Source organism: Gallus gallus, chromosome 5 (genome assembly GCF_016699485.2).
Source record: "Gallus gallus isolate bGalGal1 chromosome 5, bGalGal1.mat.broiler.GRCg7b, whole genome shotgun sequence".
NCBI lineage: Eukaryota > Metazoa > Chordata > Aves > Galliformes > Phasianidae > Gallus > Gallus gallus.
Genome location: NC_052536.1, coordinates 37,098,096 through 37,111,642, shown reverse-complemented (window position 1 = coordinate 37,111,642; position 13,547 = coordinate 37,098,096). Strand labels below are relative to the sequence as shown.

The 13,547-nt window shown below is 40.6% G+C and overlaps 2 protein-coding genes across 3 annotated transcripts; one reads left to right on the top strand and one right to left on the bottom strand.

The window, feature by feature from the left end:
- The first annotated feature begins 653 nt into the window (after nt 1-653).
- TRAPPC6A (trafficking protein particle complex 6A) lies at nt 654-6,063 on the top strand. 2 transcript variants are annotated; one of them, XM_046941767.1, is made up of 7 exons: nt 697-803; nt 889-956; nt 2,002-2,119; nt 2,735-2,818; nt 3,265-3,358; nt 3,923-3,971; nt 4,634-6,063. In XM_046941767.1, exons 1-6 carry the CDS (start codon nt 723-725, stop codon nt 3,952-3,954), a joined length of 477 nt encoding a protein of 158 aa, XP_046797723.1. In that variant the 5' UTR covers nt 697-722; the 3' UTR covers nt 3,955-3,971; nt 4,634-6,063.
- Nucleotides 4,503-13,234, bottom strand: GEMIN2 (gem nuclear organelle associated protein 2). The gene is made up of 10 exons (NM_001039302.1): nt 13,105-13,234; nt 12,596-12,680; nt 11,385-11,474; nt 9,948-10,007; nt 9,673-9,783; nt 9,024-9,068; nt 8,235-8,303; nt 7,424-7,534; nt 7,149-7,207; nt 4,503-6,811 (listed from the first exon to the last, which is right to left on the bottom strand). The coding sequence occupies exons 1-10, from the start codon at nt 13,224-13,226 to the stop codon at nt 6,772-6,774; spliced, it is 792 nt and encodes a 263-aa protein (NP_001034391.1). The 5' UTR covers nt 13,227-13,234; the 3' UTR covers nt 4,503-6,771.
- Nucleotides 13,235-13,547: the final 313 nt, after the last annotated feature.

Here is a 13,547-nt window from a genome sequence, read left to right as displayed (position 1 = left end):
CCCCCCTGGAGAGGCTCTCTGCACTCATCCGCCAATCACAGAGCTCACAGACAGACTGACATCCTTCTTAACCAATTAGCGAGAGCCGCTGCCTGCCAGCTCTGCGAATCATAAAGCCGGAGGACCAGAGCGACGTCTCTCACGGCTAACGAGAAGTTACTTCGTCACTTTCCTCTGGTGGGAGCCAATCACCTTCACGCTACCACAGCCTCTGTGCCGGACGAGCCAATTAGCCGGGGCGTTATTGCGGGCTGCCGCGTTGTACGCTCCCGCGCGGCGTAACGTGAGCTTCTCTAACGGGTTAGCACGCGGAGCGGCGTGAGATTGGTGGCGCGGGCTGTGGGCTGTGGTTCTCCCCCCGCTGCCCGCCGGGACACGGTTCTAACGGAACACGGGTGCCGTTTTTGCTGGGGCGCCTCCGGCTGCATCCCGCGCCCCGCCGGTTGCCATCTTGCAGAGGCAGGAAATGGAGGATGAATAGAAAGTGACGTTTTGAAGGCGATTACAAAAAAAAAAAAAAAAAAAAAAGCACAAAAGCGGTCTTCCCTCCCGTACACGAACCGGCTTCGCCCCCTGCTCCCTCCCCGATCCGCCTCGCCCAGCCCCGGCGCGGCAACCCGGAGCCCTCCCGCTCCCGGAAGGGGCGGTGCAGCGGCTCCCGGCGGCGGCGGGCCGTTGCCGTGACGGCGGGGGGGCGGGGGGACGCCCGCAGCGCAGCGGACATGGCGGACGAGGCGCTGTTCCTGCTGCTGCACAACGAGATGGTGGCGGGGCTGTACCGCGCCGCCGAGCAGGGCGAAGGGGTGAGTGGGGCCGGTGCCGCCCCCGAGGCCGTCCGGCGGCAGCCGGGCCCGAGGCTGAGGCGGCGGCTGCCCTTGTGTCTTGCAGGAGAACGGCCGCTGCACCACCAAGCTGGAGAGCATGGGCTTCCGCGTCGGGCAGGGGCTGATCGAGAGGTGGGTGTGAAGTGTAGTTCTGTAATTGGCTACGGCAAGATTTCCCTTTCCTCAGGGCCTCTCAGCCCTTGGACCTTCCGTCTCCTTGGGCCCTGTGGGTCCCGGTGCCTCGCTGCGCAGTCTCGGGCCGCGTGGAGAATGCCGAGCTCCCAGCGTCATGTTTTTGTAGAATCATGGGATCGTTAAAGTTGGAACAAACCACTAAGCCGATCCAGTCCAACCGTCATCCCAATAGCCATTACCCTCGGTGCCACATCCACACGGTTCTTGGACACCTCCAGGGATGGTGACTCCCCCACCTCCCGTTCCAATGCACTACTACTATGTAGATTAGTTGTTTTTCCTAATATCCGGCCTGAATCTCCCCTGACAGAACTTAAGGCCATTACCTCTCATCCTACACTGCTGTTATCTGAGAAAAGAGTTGATCAAAGTGACTCAAAAACCGTCAGGGAGAATACAGGGGGAGAACTGTGAAGAAGGAAGGCACTTTTCAGAAGACAAGTTTTGTGTGTTTGTTCCTATTGCATTAACGTGCTTGGCTTTCTTTTTTTGCTGATATTTTCAATATTGGAAGGAGCCCTTCAAAACAGTACTATATGTGAGAGCTTTATATTGTGATATCTTTATGTACTTAAGCTTTAATGGTTGTATAGTTCAAAGTCATTTATTCGTACCATAGTGTTGCAGATAGTAAGATAAAACTATGTTACTCTTAAGTTATAATACACAGAATCATAGAATCACTCAGGTTGGAAAAGGCCTTAATGGTCATCAAGTCCAACCGTGACCTAACCATACTACCCTAACTAACAACCCTCTGCTAAATCATGTCCCTGAGCACCACATCCAAACAGTCTTTAAACACGTCATGGTGAAAGCTGAGTGATGCTAGCATGATAGCTGGAACATTAATCTCTGTAACATTCTCAAAAGTAATGTTGTATAGTACCTTTTTTTTGGTATTATTTTATATTTTTCTGCTTAATCAGTCAAGTTGTTGCACATACATTTGTTATTGACATATTTCTCACTTGCCTTTTAGGTTTACAAAAGATACAGCCAGGTTCAAGGATGAATTAGATATTATGAAGTTCATTTGCAAAGATTTTTGGACAACTGTATTCAAAAAACAAATAGACAACCTAAGGACTAATCATCAGGTACCAATGCTCCAGAATACAATATAAGTTACAAAATCAGTAACGTTATGTTGTGTTATTGGTGGATTTTCTGTTTGTCTTGGTCTAGGATTAATTACCTTGGAAGAAACCCAGAATGTTCTTAATTTTTTTTTTTTTTAAAGCAGTTTTTAAAAGTCTGCATTGGCACATATTTTGAGAATACAATTTAGTAATTGCTTATGATGTATTTCTTGCCACCCTGTTTGAATAGACTAAATGCTTTCAATTTCATACACGGTGTTGTGGAATTACAAACTGGCAGGGCATTAATGCTTACAGTTTATTAAGACTCACACAGGAACTTTTTCATGAATCTCACAATATATTTGAGTAGAAAACTGGTGTGAGAAATTATACTGCTGCCTTAAAACTCATTTAAATAGAATGGCTGTCTTGAAGTCATTTTTTAATTTGAAAAAATACTTACAGTTTTCAGCGGTTGAGACACTTAGTTGCACTCTACTGAACATAACTCTATACAAAACAGCTGGAAACCTTTCCAAAGTTTGCTTGGTGACATTGATTGGTAGAATTCTGATTACGTTTCATTAGAAACTCAATTAAAAACTTTTTTTTTTTTTTTTTTCCCAACAGGGTATTTATGTTCTTCAAGACAACAAATTTCGACTCTTGACACAAATGTCTGCAGGAAAGCAGTATTTAGAACATGCACCAAAGGTACTCTTCTTGGCATCTATAAGTTTGATTTGAATCATCTTGGTCTATTAATAATAACTTGAAATTTTGTACTTGAATGGACACAAACCCACCAAAAGCAAAGCTGAAATTTAGTCTCCAAAAACCGTTTTTCAGAAGTGCACCTTGTTTGAGAGCAGTGATTTGATCTATGTTTCAACAAACAGTCATAGTGATTTTGAACCGTTGTGTTTGAGTTACTTGATAGTGGGAGCTGTACTGACTGCCAATGGAAAATCATTGTGCTGATGTTTGTATCTATATATATATATATATGCCGTTCAGGAAGAAACTTCTGCCACTGTCACTGATGGACAATAACAAAACCTCTATAGTTTTATATTGTCAAAGTGATAAGTCTTCAGTTCTTCAATATTTTCCAACAAGCTTCACCCTGAAACTTCTTTAAAATATAACTTTATGTTTAGTATTTAGCATTTACCTGTGGATTAATCAGAGGGGGCCTATCGAATTTGGGAATAAAGAGTATTGTAACAGCTGAAGTTTCATCAATGCCTGCATGTAAGTACTTCTCAGAGTACTCTGTTATTAGCTCATTTGATAACTTTAGTTACCAACTTCACTGTGCTTTACTGTTAAAAAATACTGACAGTGAACCTCCATGACATTGGAGTGGAAGGCCACATTAAAAACTTACATTTCCATTCGGAGGCATCAGATGCAAAAGGACATACATCCAGAACTCTACTGCAGTAATTGAAGATAAAAACTATTGATGTGCTCTTTATTTATAGAAATCAGTAAGAAAGGTACTAAGTGAAGCCTATTCTAACTACATAAGCTGATTAAGATGAAACTAAGGATTTCCATGAGCTTTGAACAAATTTTATACTCAACTGACAAAACTGCTGTAACGGGGCATGGATCAACTAAACGAAACGTGAGAAGAAAGTTGGAGTTAGATTTAAATGCTAAATGTGAAGCATGGCTAGATATGTCAACATTAAGCCATAAGATCGAAACGTTCCTTAGTAATGTTTTAACAAAGCCATGAAAAGAAAGTAACTACTTGGAATAATAAATCTGAAGTTCATGCTTTGATCTGACTTTGCATTCTCTTTGCAGGTAAATTCCAGGTGATGATACAGAAAATGTAGAGCACGTTCAGATCTGGGTATCCACCTTAAACATCCTTTGTCTGTGGTTTTGGAAATCATGGTTCAGCTTTGTATATAGCATGTAAATTATAGCACTGTGCAGCACAATTCCAAAGTATATAATAAATGTTTGTTAAAATAACACTGTTCTCCTATCTTGGTATGAAATTAATTCTATACAAAGGTATTAATGTCCGTCATGGTAAAAACTGTCTTCTCAAAAGTTACCGACAAAAGATTTATAGTACTAAATCAAACAATAGGTAGATTTTAAGAACAGAGTAAGGTCACAATGAAGACTCAGTTGGTATAAGGAACAAATGTGTTTTGTGTCACCTAAGAAATGCCAAACTGCTGCCCTTCCATAACCATTCCTTACAGTGAGGCAGCAACTTTCTATTATTCTGAGGAAGCAATTATTGCATAACTCAACAGTCTTAATTAACAGCATTCAGTGGAATATAGAACTGATATGAGCAGATAAAGATAACTTATTTCTACAAAAATAAAGGTATATCCTATGCCTCTAAAATTAATGCCTGGGTTTGTTTGGTTTTGTTTTTGTTTTATTTTTGCATCAGAAGAATTGTACAGCTAAGGACATCTACAACCAGCAAAGGCAATTTGCTTATTGTACATAAATTCAGTATTAACATACTTTTTTTTCTTTAATTGCTAGCTACAACTCACTCCTGTAATGAGTGTGTGCAGGAAGATGATTAGGCCAGCATGAAGCTATAAAGACATCACCAAGACCATAGAGGAGATTGGGGGTTGCTTGATGCTACTTGTTACAAGATTTGTGTAACAATATGTATCTTGCTGTGGGTAAGCATGAAAACATCTTGTTTAAACTTGTAACAAATTTTACTGTAAGACTTTTCTGTTGGCAGCGTCAGGCCTTACACTTTCAGAAATGTGAGAATGTCCTGTGATAGCAATTCAGTTTCTACTTTGAGAGCAGCAAATAACAGGCTAGATATAAAAGATAACGCACTAGAACAACATTTTTGTCTGTTTTAACCATCTTCTGTGATGGAATAAATGTATGTTGTCAAATTGCTGCCTATTGTCAATAGGCAGGAACACTAGAAGTTGTTCTTCCGTAAGTTCTAAGGAAGTTCTGCAGCTTGTAATGGATCAAGCCTTTTCGAGATAGTTGTCTTCTGTAGTCTATAAATCTGTGCTGGCAAGCTGTAGACATGTAATGTCTATTATATGTAGGCATGTAATATCACATAGACATGATAACCAGGGGCTTATTATAATTGAGTTTAAGATGCGAACAAATTCAGCTCTTTTCAGGTACCGTGAATGCTAGCTCAGATTAGTTCTAACTGGATAATTTGACACTTCTAGGAAAGATCTAAAGCACTAGCAGAATGCCAGCATGCTGTCTAGAGACCTAGCAAAGATAAAAGTAACCGTGGTGGTTGGTACTCTGCAGGGATCAGTTGTGTGACTGAAAACACTGAGCACTTATACTATTAAGGTTGTCCACCTTATGATTGTAAGGTTAGAGAATTAGCTAACTGCTATTCTTCCTGAGTGCATTTTATGGTTTCTTCAGTTGCCAACTCATGCTGTTTTTAAATGCTGTTATTGAAAGGACTGACTTGCACTGGGCCTAACAGATGGACACTTCAGTGACATCCATTAGGCCCACACAACTTGGTAGGCCATTTTGTAATTTGCTTCTCTAGAATTAAAACTGCAGTAGTTACTTTCATTTTCACTTGACAGTTAAGATTACAGTTCCACATAAAAAAGTTCTAATAATTCTAATTTACACTAAGGGCTTAACCAGTAACTTGTGCTTAATGATATGTCTTTTTTAAATAGTGAGGGATTGACATCTGCTTCCTGTGCAGTGTGAAATTCAATACTGTCTATCAGTCTGCCATTACCAGCAGAAATCAGAATTCCTTTAAACTAGATTTTCAATTGTTGAAGATAATTAGAACCCAACAGAATCATGAATGTACAAAGCAGACACCAGTATTCTTGGCAAAGCACTCCCTGTTCAATATGTTAAGCCAAATAGCTGAGCTAATGTATTTGTCAAGATACTATACAGGAAATAAATTTGTCCATTTTAAGTTTAAGAAATGCTTCTGTTGAAGAGTACTGAGTACAGCTGTGCCTCTTCCCCTGGTTTCTGCCACTTTTTACTATAAAGTAGCAAATATTATTACTCAGGAAATCTATGCACTACCTCCTTTTATGTTTTGGTAACATAACTGTTTCAGTAATTCACTGGCTGTAGCTGTACTGCTTAGCAGTATTTAAGCTCGGGAACTATCTCCTGAAAAAAACACATTGGATCCCAGTTGTGTGGGCTTCTGAAGTAAGGCAGCTGTTAAGTACTATGAAGAATGAGAAAAGCCACAATGTTTAAGAACGCTTTAAAGAACACCTTAGTTTTATTAAAAAAGACCTCAAGGGGTGTGTATTAGATAAAGAACAGTCATCTGTGACATAAGATCTCTTTAAACTTAGAAGTCTTTACCTAATGACAGCATCCACAGGATTACTCAGATGGTAAAAATTTATCATGAAGAATTTACTATACTAAGTTGCTTGAGAGATAATGACAGATAATTCATGGACCATTTTATGATGAGGATACTGGTGAGTAGTACCCTCCTGCCAAGGATCAGCTTAAGTTATTCATAGCTGTCCTGAATGTATTATTATGTTGAGGGTGCTCTGAAGAAGTTCTACTGTACTTCGCAGAAAGACACTGCACGCTTCCGACCTGTATGCTGATAGTGCTGTTTGTACAATGGCAACACAAAAGGGTTTGCTCAAGAAAGTCTAGGAGGGTTCATCAGCTAAATCACGTTGATCAAAGTACCTAGGGGAGAGAAGTGGAAACAGTACAGTAAGAAAACTCTCATGCAACACACTCCTTACTTTGTTCTGAGATGTTAGACCATCTGCTTTCCAGGTTTTAATTTAGTATTTCTATCATGTTTATAGCTTCATGGTTGAGGGGGCTCACTGAAGAAAACCCGTGTGTTTCCTCTGTTTTAGTCTTAGGTTTGTCTTAAGTCCTTGTAAGTAAGTATGTCTGCTACATACATCCGGACTACTTGGATTGACTTGCACTTTAAAGGAATCTATATTAGCACAAGGATAATCACACTTATTCTGGACATACTCTGCTATTTTCTATCTGTAGTTTGCATTACCTGCTAACTAAGCAGATTAACAGGTTCAGAGCTGATACTTGCTCTTCGTTCTTGTTCTCCTGAAAGAGAAACAAATATCGGAACAGTTCTTCTGTTAACCATATCCACTAGAAAAAAGTTACCTGCCGTGTTATATGTTGTAGTCTTCCTCCCATTCTCTAGCAGACTTCAAATGTGAAAAATAACTTACCAAGAATTTAAGAGCTGAAAAATCATTCTCTTGATAATTTGTGAAGTTGAAACAGTTCTTTGCACAATATTAAACTAAATCTTACCTCTAGTACTCTCACTTCTGAGCATCGCCTTGCCAGCTGTCGGATAAGGGAGTGAGCTTCAGGTAGCAAAGGTTTTTCAAGGCATGCCAACAGTGCATAAAACCATCTACCCTGTGTGGATTTAAATAGTGAGTTTTTAATTATGGGCATTTCCTTTAAGTTCTACATAAGAAAACCTGTTATATGTAGTAGGCCTTGAGCACAGGTCTCAAAGCAAAATTTCATTTAAGTGCTATTGCCAGAATGGAAAAGTTTGAAGGGCCACATTAGAGACTGCATAGTAGAACTTTATGCCTATAGATAAGCCTCTTGTGAGCATGGTCCTAGATTTCCTGCTTTTTTTTATTTAACAGTTTTTACTATTAATTTAAGGGAAGCACTGTTTTAGCAATATCTAAATAGCTATTATTAATTAACTTCATAAACCATGGAAAAACATTCTAAAGAATGAATGCATTAAGCTCACTGACAGCTTAAACTGGTTAGAATCAAAGCTTCTGTACTCTGGCCCTCTTCTCTCCCCAGCCCTCTTCTGACCTTGCAGATTAAGTTATTGTGGGGAGCAAATGAAACGGAGCAGTTTTAGCAGTACCTGAAAGATTTGTATCTGTTGTTTTGTAATCACCCTTTCAAAAAGTTCTGTGTATGTTCAATCTAGTATCTGGTCAGGTGAGTTTTGAGAACAACTGAATACAGTACGTGGATCTGGAGAACTATTTGGAAACTAAAATAATTTCACAAAAGACAGGGTATAATGTGTTCCTTGTTTAATGTGTTTACATACAAGTAGTTAGAAAACATTAAAAATTACCAATTCCGGAGTAAATTTTTTCTCTCCAAACCAGCTTATCAGGTATTCTAAGACACTGGTTACTGTGGCCTTCAAAAGAGAAGCATAAAGAGACAATGTGATATCTGCAAAGTTTTGTTTTGCTGTCCTTCTACCCGAAGGATTATATTATGTAAAAAGCAAACGTGATTTTTGTCTTTAAACATAGACATTACATGTTTCCACTCAATTGTAATTCTATATGGCATTTAGTTCAGGTTGAGATTATATGTAAGGGTAACATAAATGTTAAAGCATCATGGAAAAACAGCTTTTTAAAAAACTCAGAGCTTTATATAAAGCAACGTTCTGTGTTAACAAGATGTTATAGATAGGTAACAAAAGAGACATCATACTATTTCTGTATAAGAGTGACTAGTGAGAAATATAGTAAATGTGGTTCTTCTAGGCTTGCAATGCATTTAAGAGTTCACAATCAAGCTGAAGGACTGCACTTAAAAGGCAAAAGGAGATAACTTACTGTAAGCCCCTAAAAGAGGCACCCAAACATTAGAATATTCCATAAAGAAATTATGAGGAGAAAATATGCTTACATCTAGTTATGGTAAATATTTGCTGGTATAATTGTTTGTAGTTAAAGGTGAGATAATATTTTTCCTTGTAAGTGTACAGTGAATAGCAGTTGGAATAAAAAGTCACCTTAGCACAGAGTAATAGATAAGATTTATGCAACTGATGGAACACAGGAGGTACTACCTTTTGCAATATCACTGTGCTGTTTTAAGAGGTAGGCTTAAGATGTAGGCTTACCTGATTCATTCTGCTTACAATACTTAGCAGAGGAGGAAAGCCCACCTGAAAAAGTCAAGATGAAAAATGCAGAAACATTATCACAAACAGCTTTTTTTCTGAGTTAAAACTTACTAACATTTGAATGTTACGATGAGGAATTTGTAATTATTTTGAATTCTCTTCTGAGCTTTGACATCTATTAAAAAGCAAAACAAAACAATCTTCAAGTAACTTCAAGATAAGGTCTAGCCAAATTTGGTATCCAATAGCATTGCCTTGCTGTTACTTGTAAAACAAGAGTGTGCTTTTTTTGTTTTAAAGATGTAGCGAAGGGCATATTTATAGAGTAGCACATACAAGGACAGGGAGCACCTTCACAAAACACTAAACCAGGCTATGGATAGAACTCTTCATTCAGTTCAGCTAGCAGTGAATTAGTGTGTTTTAGCTGGGAACAGGTGAGGGAACTTCCCCAACTTTTTGACTGAACTAATAGACCTTTTCTCTGCTTCACTCAGTTTCAACTTAAAAGGGAAGGGAAATGGGTCTTACTGGGCTCACCAGACTGCTTGCTTTGTATTTAGCACAACGTGGTAATAAACAGTAGCATCGTTTCTGGTAGCTATTTGTGAAAGTAACAGTTGAAAATGAGTTCTCTTACACTCACCTTTATGTAATCAATTCCTAGATTTTCATGATCAGATTCTGCATCTATTTCTGAGTATACTCTTTCACCCAGGCAGAACTTCTTCCAACCTTCTTCATCCTCTAATTTGGGCTGAAGTAAACAAAAATAAATGAAAACAGTGAAATGTAGCTATTTGAAGACAACAAAGAACAGACATGATAATACTCACCATTTGTTGAGTTACACTGTAAAGCAAGATTCATCACAAATTTAACGACTGGAAAAAACACAGAACTGGTATGAATTCCACTCACCATGTTAACATTGCTGTCCAAATCCTGTGACCGCCAGTGATTTCTGTGCTTGTTCAGGCTCTGAATGATTAAAGCCAAATCAGTTTTAACTTTACAGTTATTGGATCCTAGCCATAACCTTATCTTCATTTAAAAAAGTACTTTTTGACATCAGTAAAGGAATTACTGAGTACATATTCCTCAAGCCTCTTAGTATAAACATAGCTGTTACTTATACTGGATTTTTGGAAATAATATTAAAGCCAAAGGTATTTTAAAGTCTACTGCATAAAGTTTTAAGTAGTAAGTTTCAGTAGTCTTAAAATCCTTTTTTATGCTTGCTGTAACAAGAAAAAACAATTGGGTTAGTCAAAAAAGGAAACGTAAGGCCAAGACCATGTTTACAACAACCTGCTTTATCTTCCTCAAAATATATGGTAAATGAGCTCATACTAAGCTCAGAACCACAGCAGCTTCAGTGCAATTGATTATACTTCAGTGTGTTCAGGTATTTTTACAATGCAGTATCAGTACATTATAAACATGCCTTCAGCAGTACTGGAGCTGTAAAATATCTTCATATACACCCTGTTTGAACAGTGCATAGAGAGAGACTGTTCAGTTCTTCAATTCTTTTCTGTAAAAGCAAGGTACAAATGTGGTAGGAAAGTCTGTGCTAACACTACATCCACACAAATCCATTTTAGCAAATCAGTATTTCTGACCATAATGGCTCCCACTAGTACCCATAGGACCCTAAATGGACTGTGTTTTACATATATGAATCTCATGGTGGGGTTGGAATCTACTTGTTCTATAGTTCTACAGAACAATGTAGAACACTGTTGGTCTTAGTGTCACTGCGTAACATCACAGTGAGTTTTGTCCTTCCTCAAGTACTCCATATCATTCAATGTAAATACTGCCAGATTTTTTGCTTTCACAGAATCACAGAATGGCCTGGGTTGGAAGGGACCTCAAGGATCATGAATCTCCAACCCCTCCACCACAGGCAGGGCCACCAACTTCCACATTTAATACTAGACCAGGCTGCCCAGGGCCCCATCCAACCTGGCCTTCAACACCTCCAGGGATGGGGCATCCACAACCTCTCTGGGCAGCCCGTTCCAGCACCTCACCACTCTCATTGTAAAGAACTTTCCCCTGACATCCAACCTAAATCCTTCAACTTAAAACCATTTCCCCTTGTCCTGCTATTATCTACCCTTCCAAAGAGTTGACTCCCCTCCTGTTGACTCTCAGGAAGGAGTTTCATCAGAAGTTTAAAAGCCTCATTTATTTTATATTTTTTTTAAGAAATTAAAACAGCTGACTAGCAACATCTGATCAAAATGTTATGACTTCGTGGTAGGAAAGATATAAGGTTGTCCCCCCTAAAGCACAGATGTGCAAGTTAAAAACATCCCTCCGCTCCCCATCACACACAGAATTTTCTACCTGACGAACAGATGAGAAATTGGCCACTTGCTGCTGCTGCCACTTGAGTGTTGGAGAGTATCCTTCCGGAGCAGGCTGACATCCAGAAATCTAAGGAAACACTGGCAATAATTATGATGTATAAAAAGCTTTATAAAAGTAATCCTTAAAGAACAAGAGAAGTAGTAGATAACTGCCAGCAGATAAAAACAGAAGTACTCGCTTTAAAAAAGGTAATTTCCTGACAACTGATTTAACATTTGGTCTAGACAAAATTTCTCCTGCTTGATGGTGTACGTATGCAAAGAAGGGAAATTAGACATGCAGAATGTGCTGTTGAAGAATCATTTAAGGTCATCTTTTTAGCACCTGTTCTGCCCTAACTTCCCTGTTAATAAAAAGGAGAGCGCTCTTCCCTCATCTTGGACAGATGCTATTAATAGTAGGAGTTCTACTTGCTCAGATAGTAAGCTGGGGAAGACAGTAAGTAAAAAAAAAAAATCTTTGAGGAAATCAACTGACAGTTAAGAAGATATAACCTCTTCAGAGATTAGCATGAAAGAAATACGGTGCATAAAAGTCTTTCTAGAAACGTTTAAGAATGCCGTTATAAAGAAGTGAGACAAATGAATAGAAGAGTCACAAGGTACATGGTCATGTCAATACTGGAAACTTCAGCATAGCAATCTAGTAGGCAGGTTATAGTTTTCGTTAAAGAAAGACAAAATTGGGCACTTGAAATATTTGGAAGCAGACTAAAAAAAATAAAAAAAGCAGTGTGACAACAGAAAGATCTATTTGTAAGGGGAAATCCCAATAATTCCATCAAAAAGTGAAGAAATGGTGCTAGCATTTCATCTTACGTCAGCTGTACTTACTGCTCTTACTGCTTTACACAGGATGTATTTTTGAACCCAGATACAGATACTGCATTCTTCTAAAGCTTACACGGGTTTTATGATGGACTTGTAGAATTTAGCTCAGCATTTGATTCCTTCAGGCAGAAAACGTCTGCTGTGTGTCAGTTAGTAGGGCTACAGCTGATTTAAACTGATCAGTTACAAAGACTGCTTATTGCCCTGAAATTCAACAGGTATTTCTTTGAACCCTGGAGTTTCATTTATTTCATCAGGCGCTTTAAGATCCAGCAAAGCTGCTGTTTTAGTCGTGCTCCCCCATCTTTCCTGCTGCCTGTTTCTTACAGCAAAAGGCAGAAAGCAGCCCAAACTTACTGCAATGTTTACTGTCTGCTTCTTTCTTAGCTTCTTGGGGTCTATTTGTGCCACGACCACATCTGGGCATCGCGCTGCTTCAATCCTACAAAAGAAAACCAAACTGCTGTATTGCAATGGGCACTTACAGGCTGATGTCTCCAAAATACGGCACCTGCCGAAATCTTCACTTATGCAAAAAACAACGGACTCTGCAGGCAATTCTTGCAGGTCTGACTTCAGAACTATCAAGTATTCCCTCTTTATACACAACTGCACTGGCGTCCTTGAAGCTTGCATGCTCCCGAGTCGCCTTGAAGCGAGGCTGCGCTTCCCACAGCGACATCCCGGGATGTTACTGCCACACGGAGCCCAAAACCAGACCGCCGTCTTCCTCGGAAGAACAGAGCTCCGGCACTCGGCGCGGGGCTCGCCGGGGAATAACGGGCCCCTCGGGCACACGCAGAGAGAAACGCGCCGTCCCGACGGAGCCCGACCGGCCCGCCGCCAACCCCCGCCCCGCCACTCACTGGACGCGCCTCAGGTACTCCTGCGGCGTCCTGGGCGGCACGGTGGGGTCGAAGTCGTCGGGCAGGTCGCAGTCCCCCACGGGCAGCAGCCGCGGCATCAGCTCCTCCACGGCCGGCTCCATCGCCCCGCCGGCCGCGGCCGCCAGCCCGGCTGCTCTCGCGAGAGACGCGGCCTCGCGCAGGCGGAGCGCCGCCGCCGTGCCCAGGCCTTACGGCCCTTGCGAGGGCTGTGTGCTCTTCCGCGGGGCGGTGGGCGCTGGCGGATGGCGGTCTGGTCAGGGAACTAGCCAGAGCGATAACCCCGTACCTGAGCTGGACGGGACCTCTGATAACCACGTTTAGGCCCCACGTCATTCTCACGTACCTTAGCTTTTGCAAGTGATTCTTCACAACTCACCCATTGATAATACTGCCTATTCTGCCTGTGGACGGGCATTAGTAAT

Excerpts from the sequence above, each read along its gene's own strand:
- TRAPPC6A (XM_046941767.1), top strand. The coding sequence starts at position 723 with ATGGCGGACGAGGCGCTGTTCCTGCTGCTGCACAACGAGATGGTGGCG. Across the intron at positions 957-2,001 it reads GGGCAGGGGCTGATCGAGAG|GTTTACAAAAGATACAGCCA; the intron begins GTGGGTGTGAAG and ends CTTGCCTTTTAG. Across the intron at positions 2,819-3,264 it reads ATTTAGAACATGCACCAAAG|TATTTAGCATTTACCTGTGG; the intron begins GTACTCTTCTTG and ends CTTTATGTTTAG.
- GEMIN2 (NM_001039302.1), bottom strand. The coding sequence starts at position 13,226 with ATGGAGCCGGCCGTGGAGGAGCTGATGCCGCGGCTGCTGCCCGTGGGG. Across the intron at positions 12,681-13,104 it reads GAGTACCTGAGGCGCGTCCA|GATTGAAGCAGCGCGATGCC; the intron begins GTGAGTGGCGGG and ends TTTCTTTTGTAG. Across the intron at positions 10,008-11,384 it reads ATTTCTCATCTGTTCGTCAG|AGCCTGAACAAGCACAGAAA; the intron begins GTAGAAAATTCT and ends TTAATCATTCAG.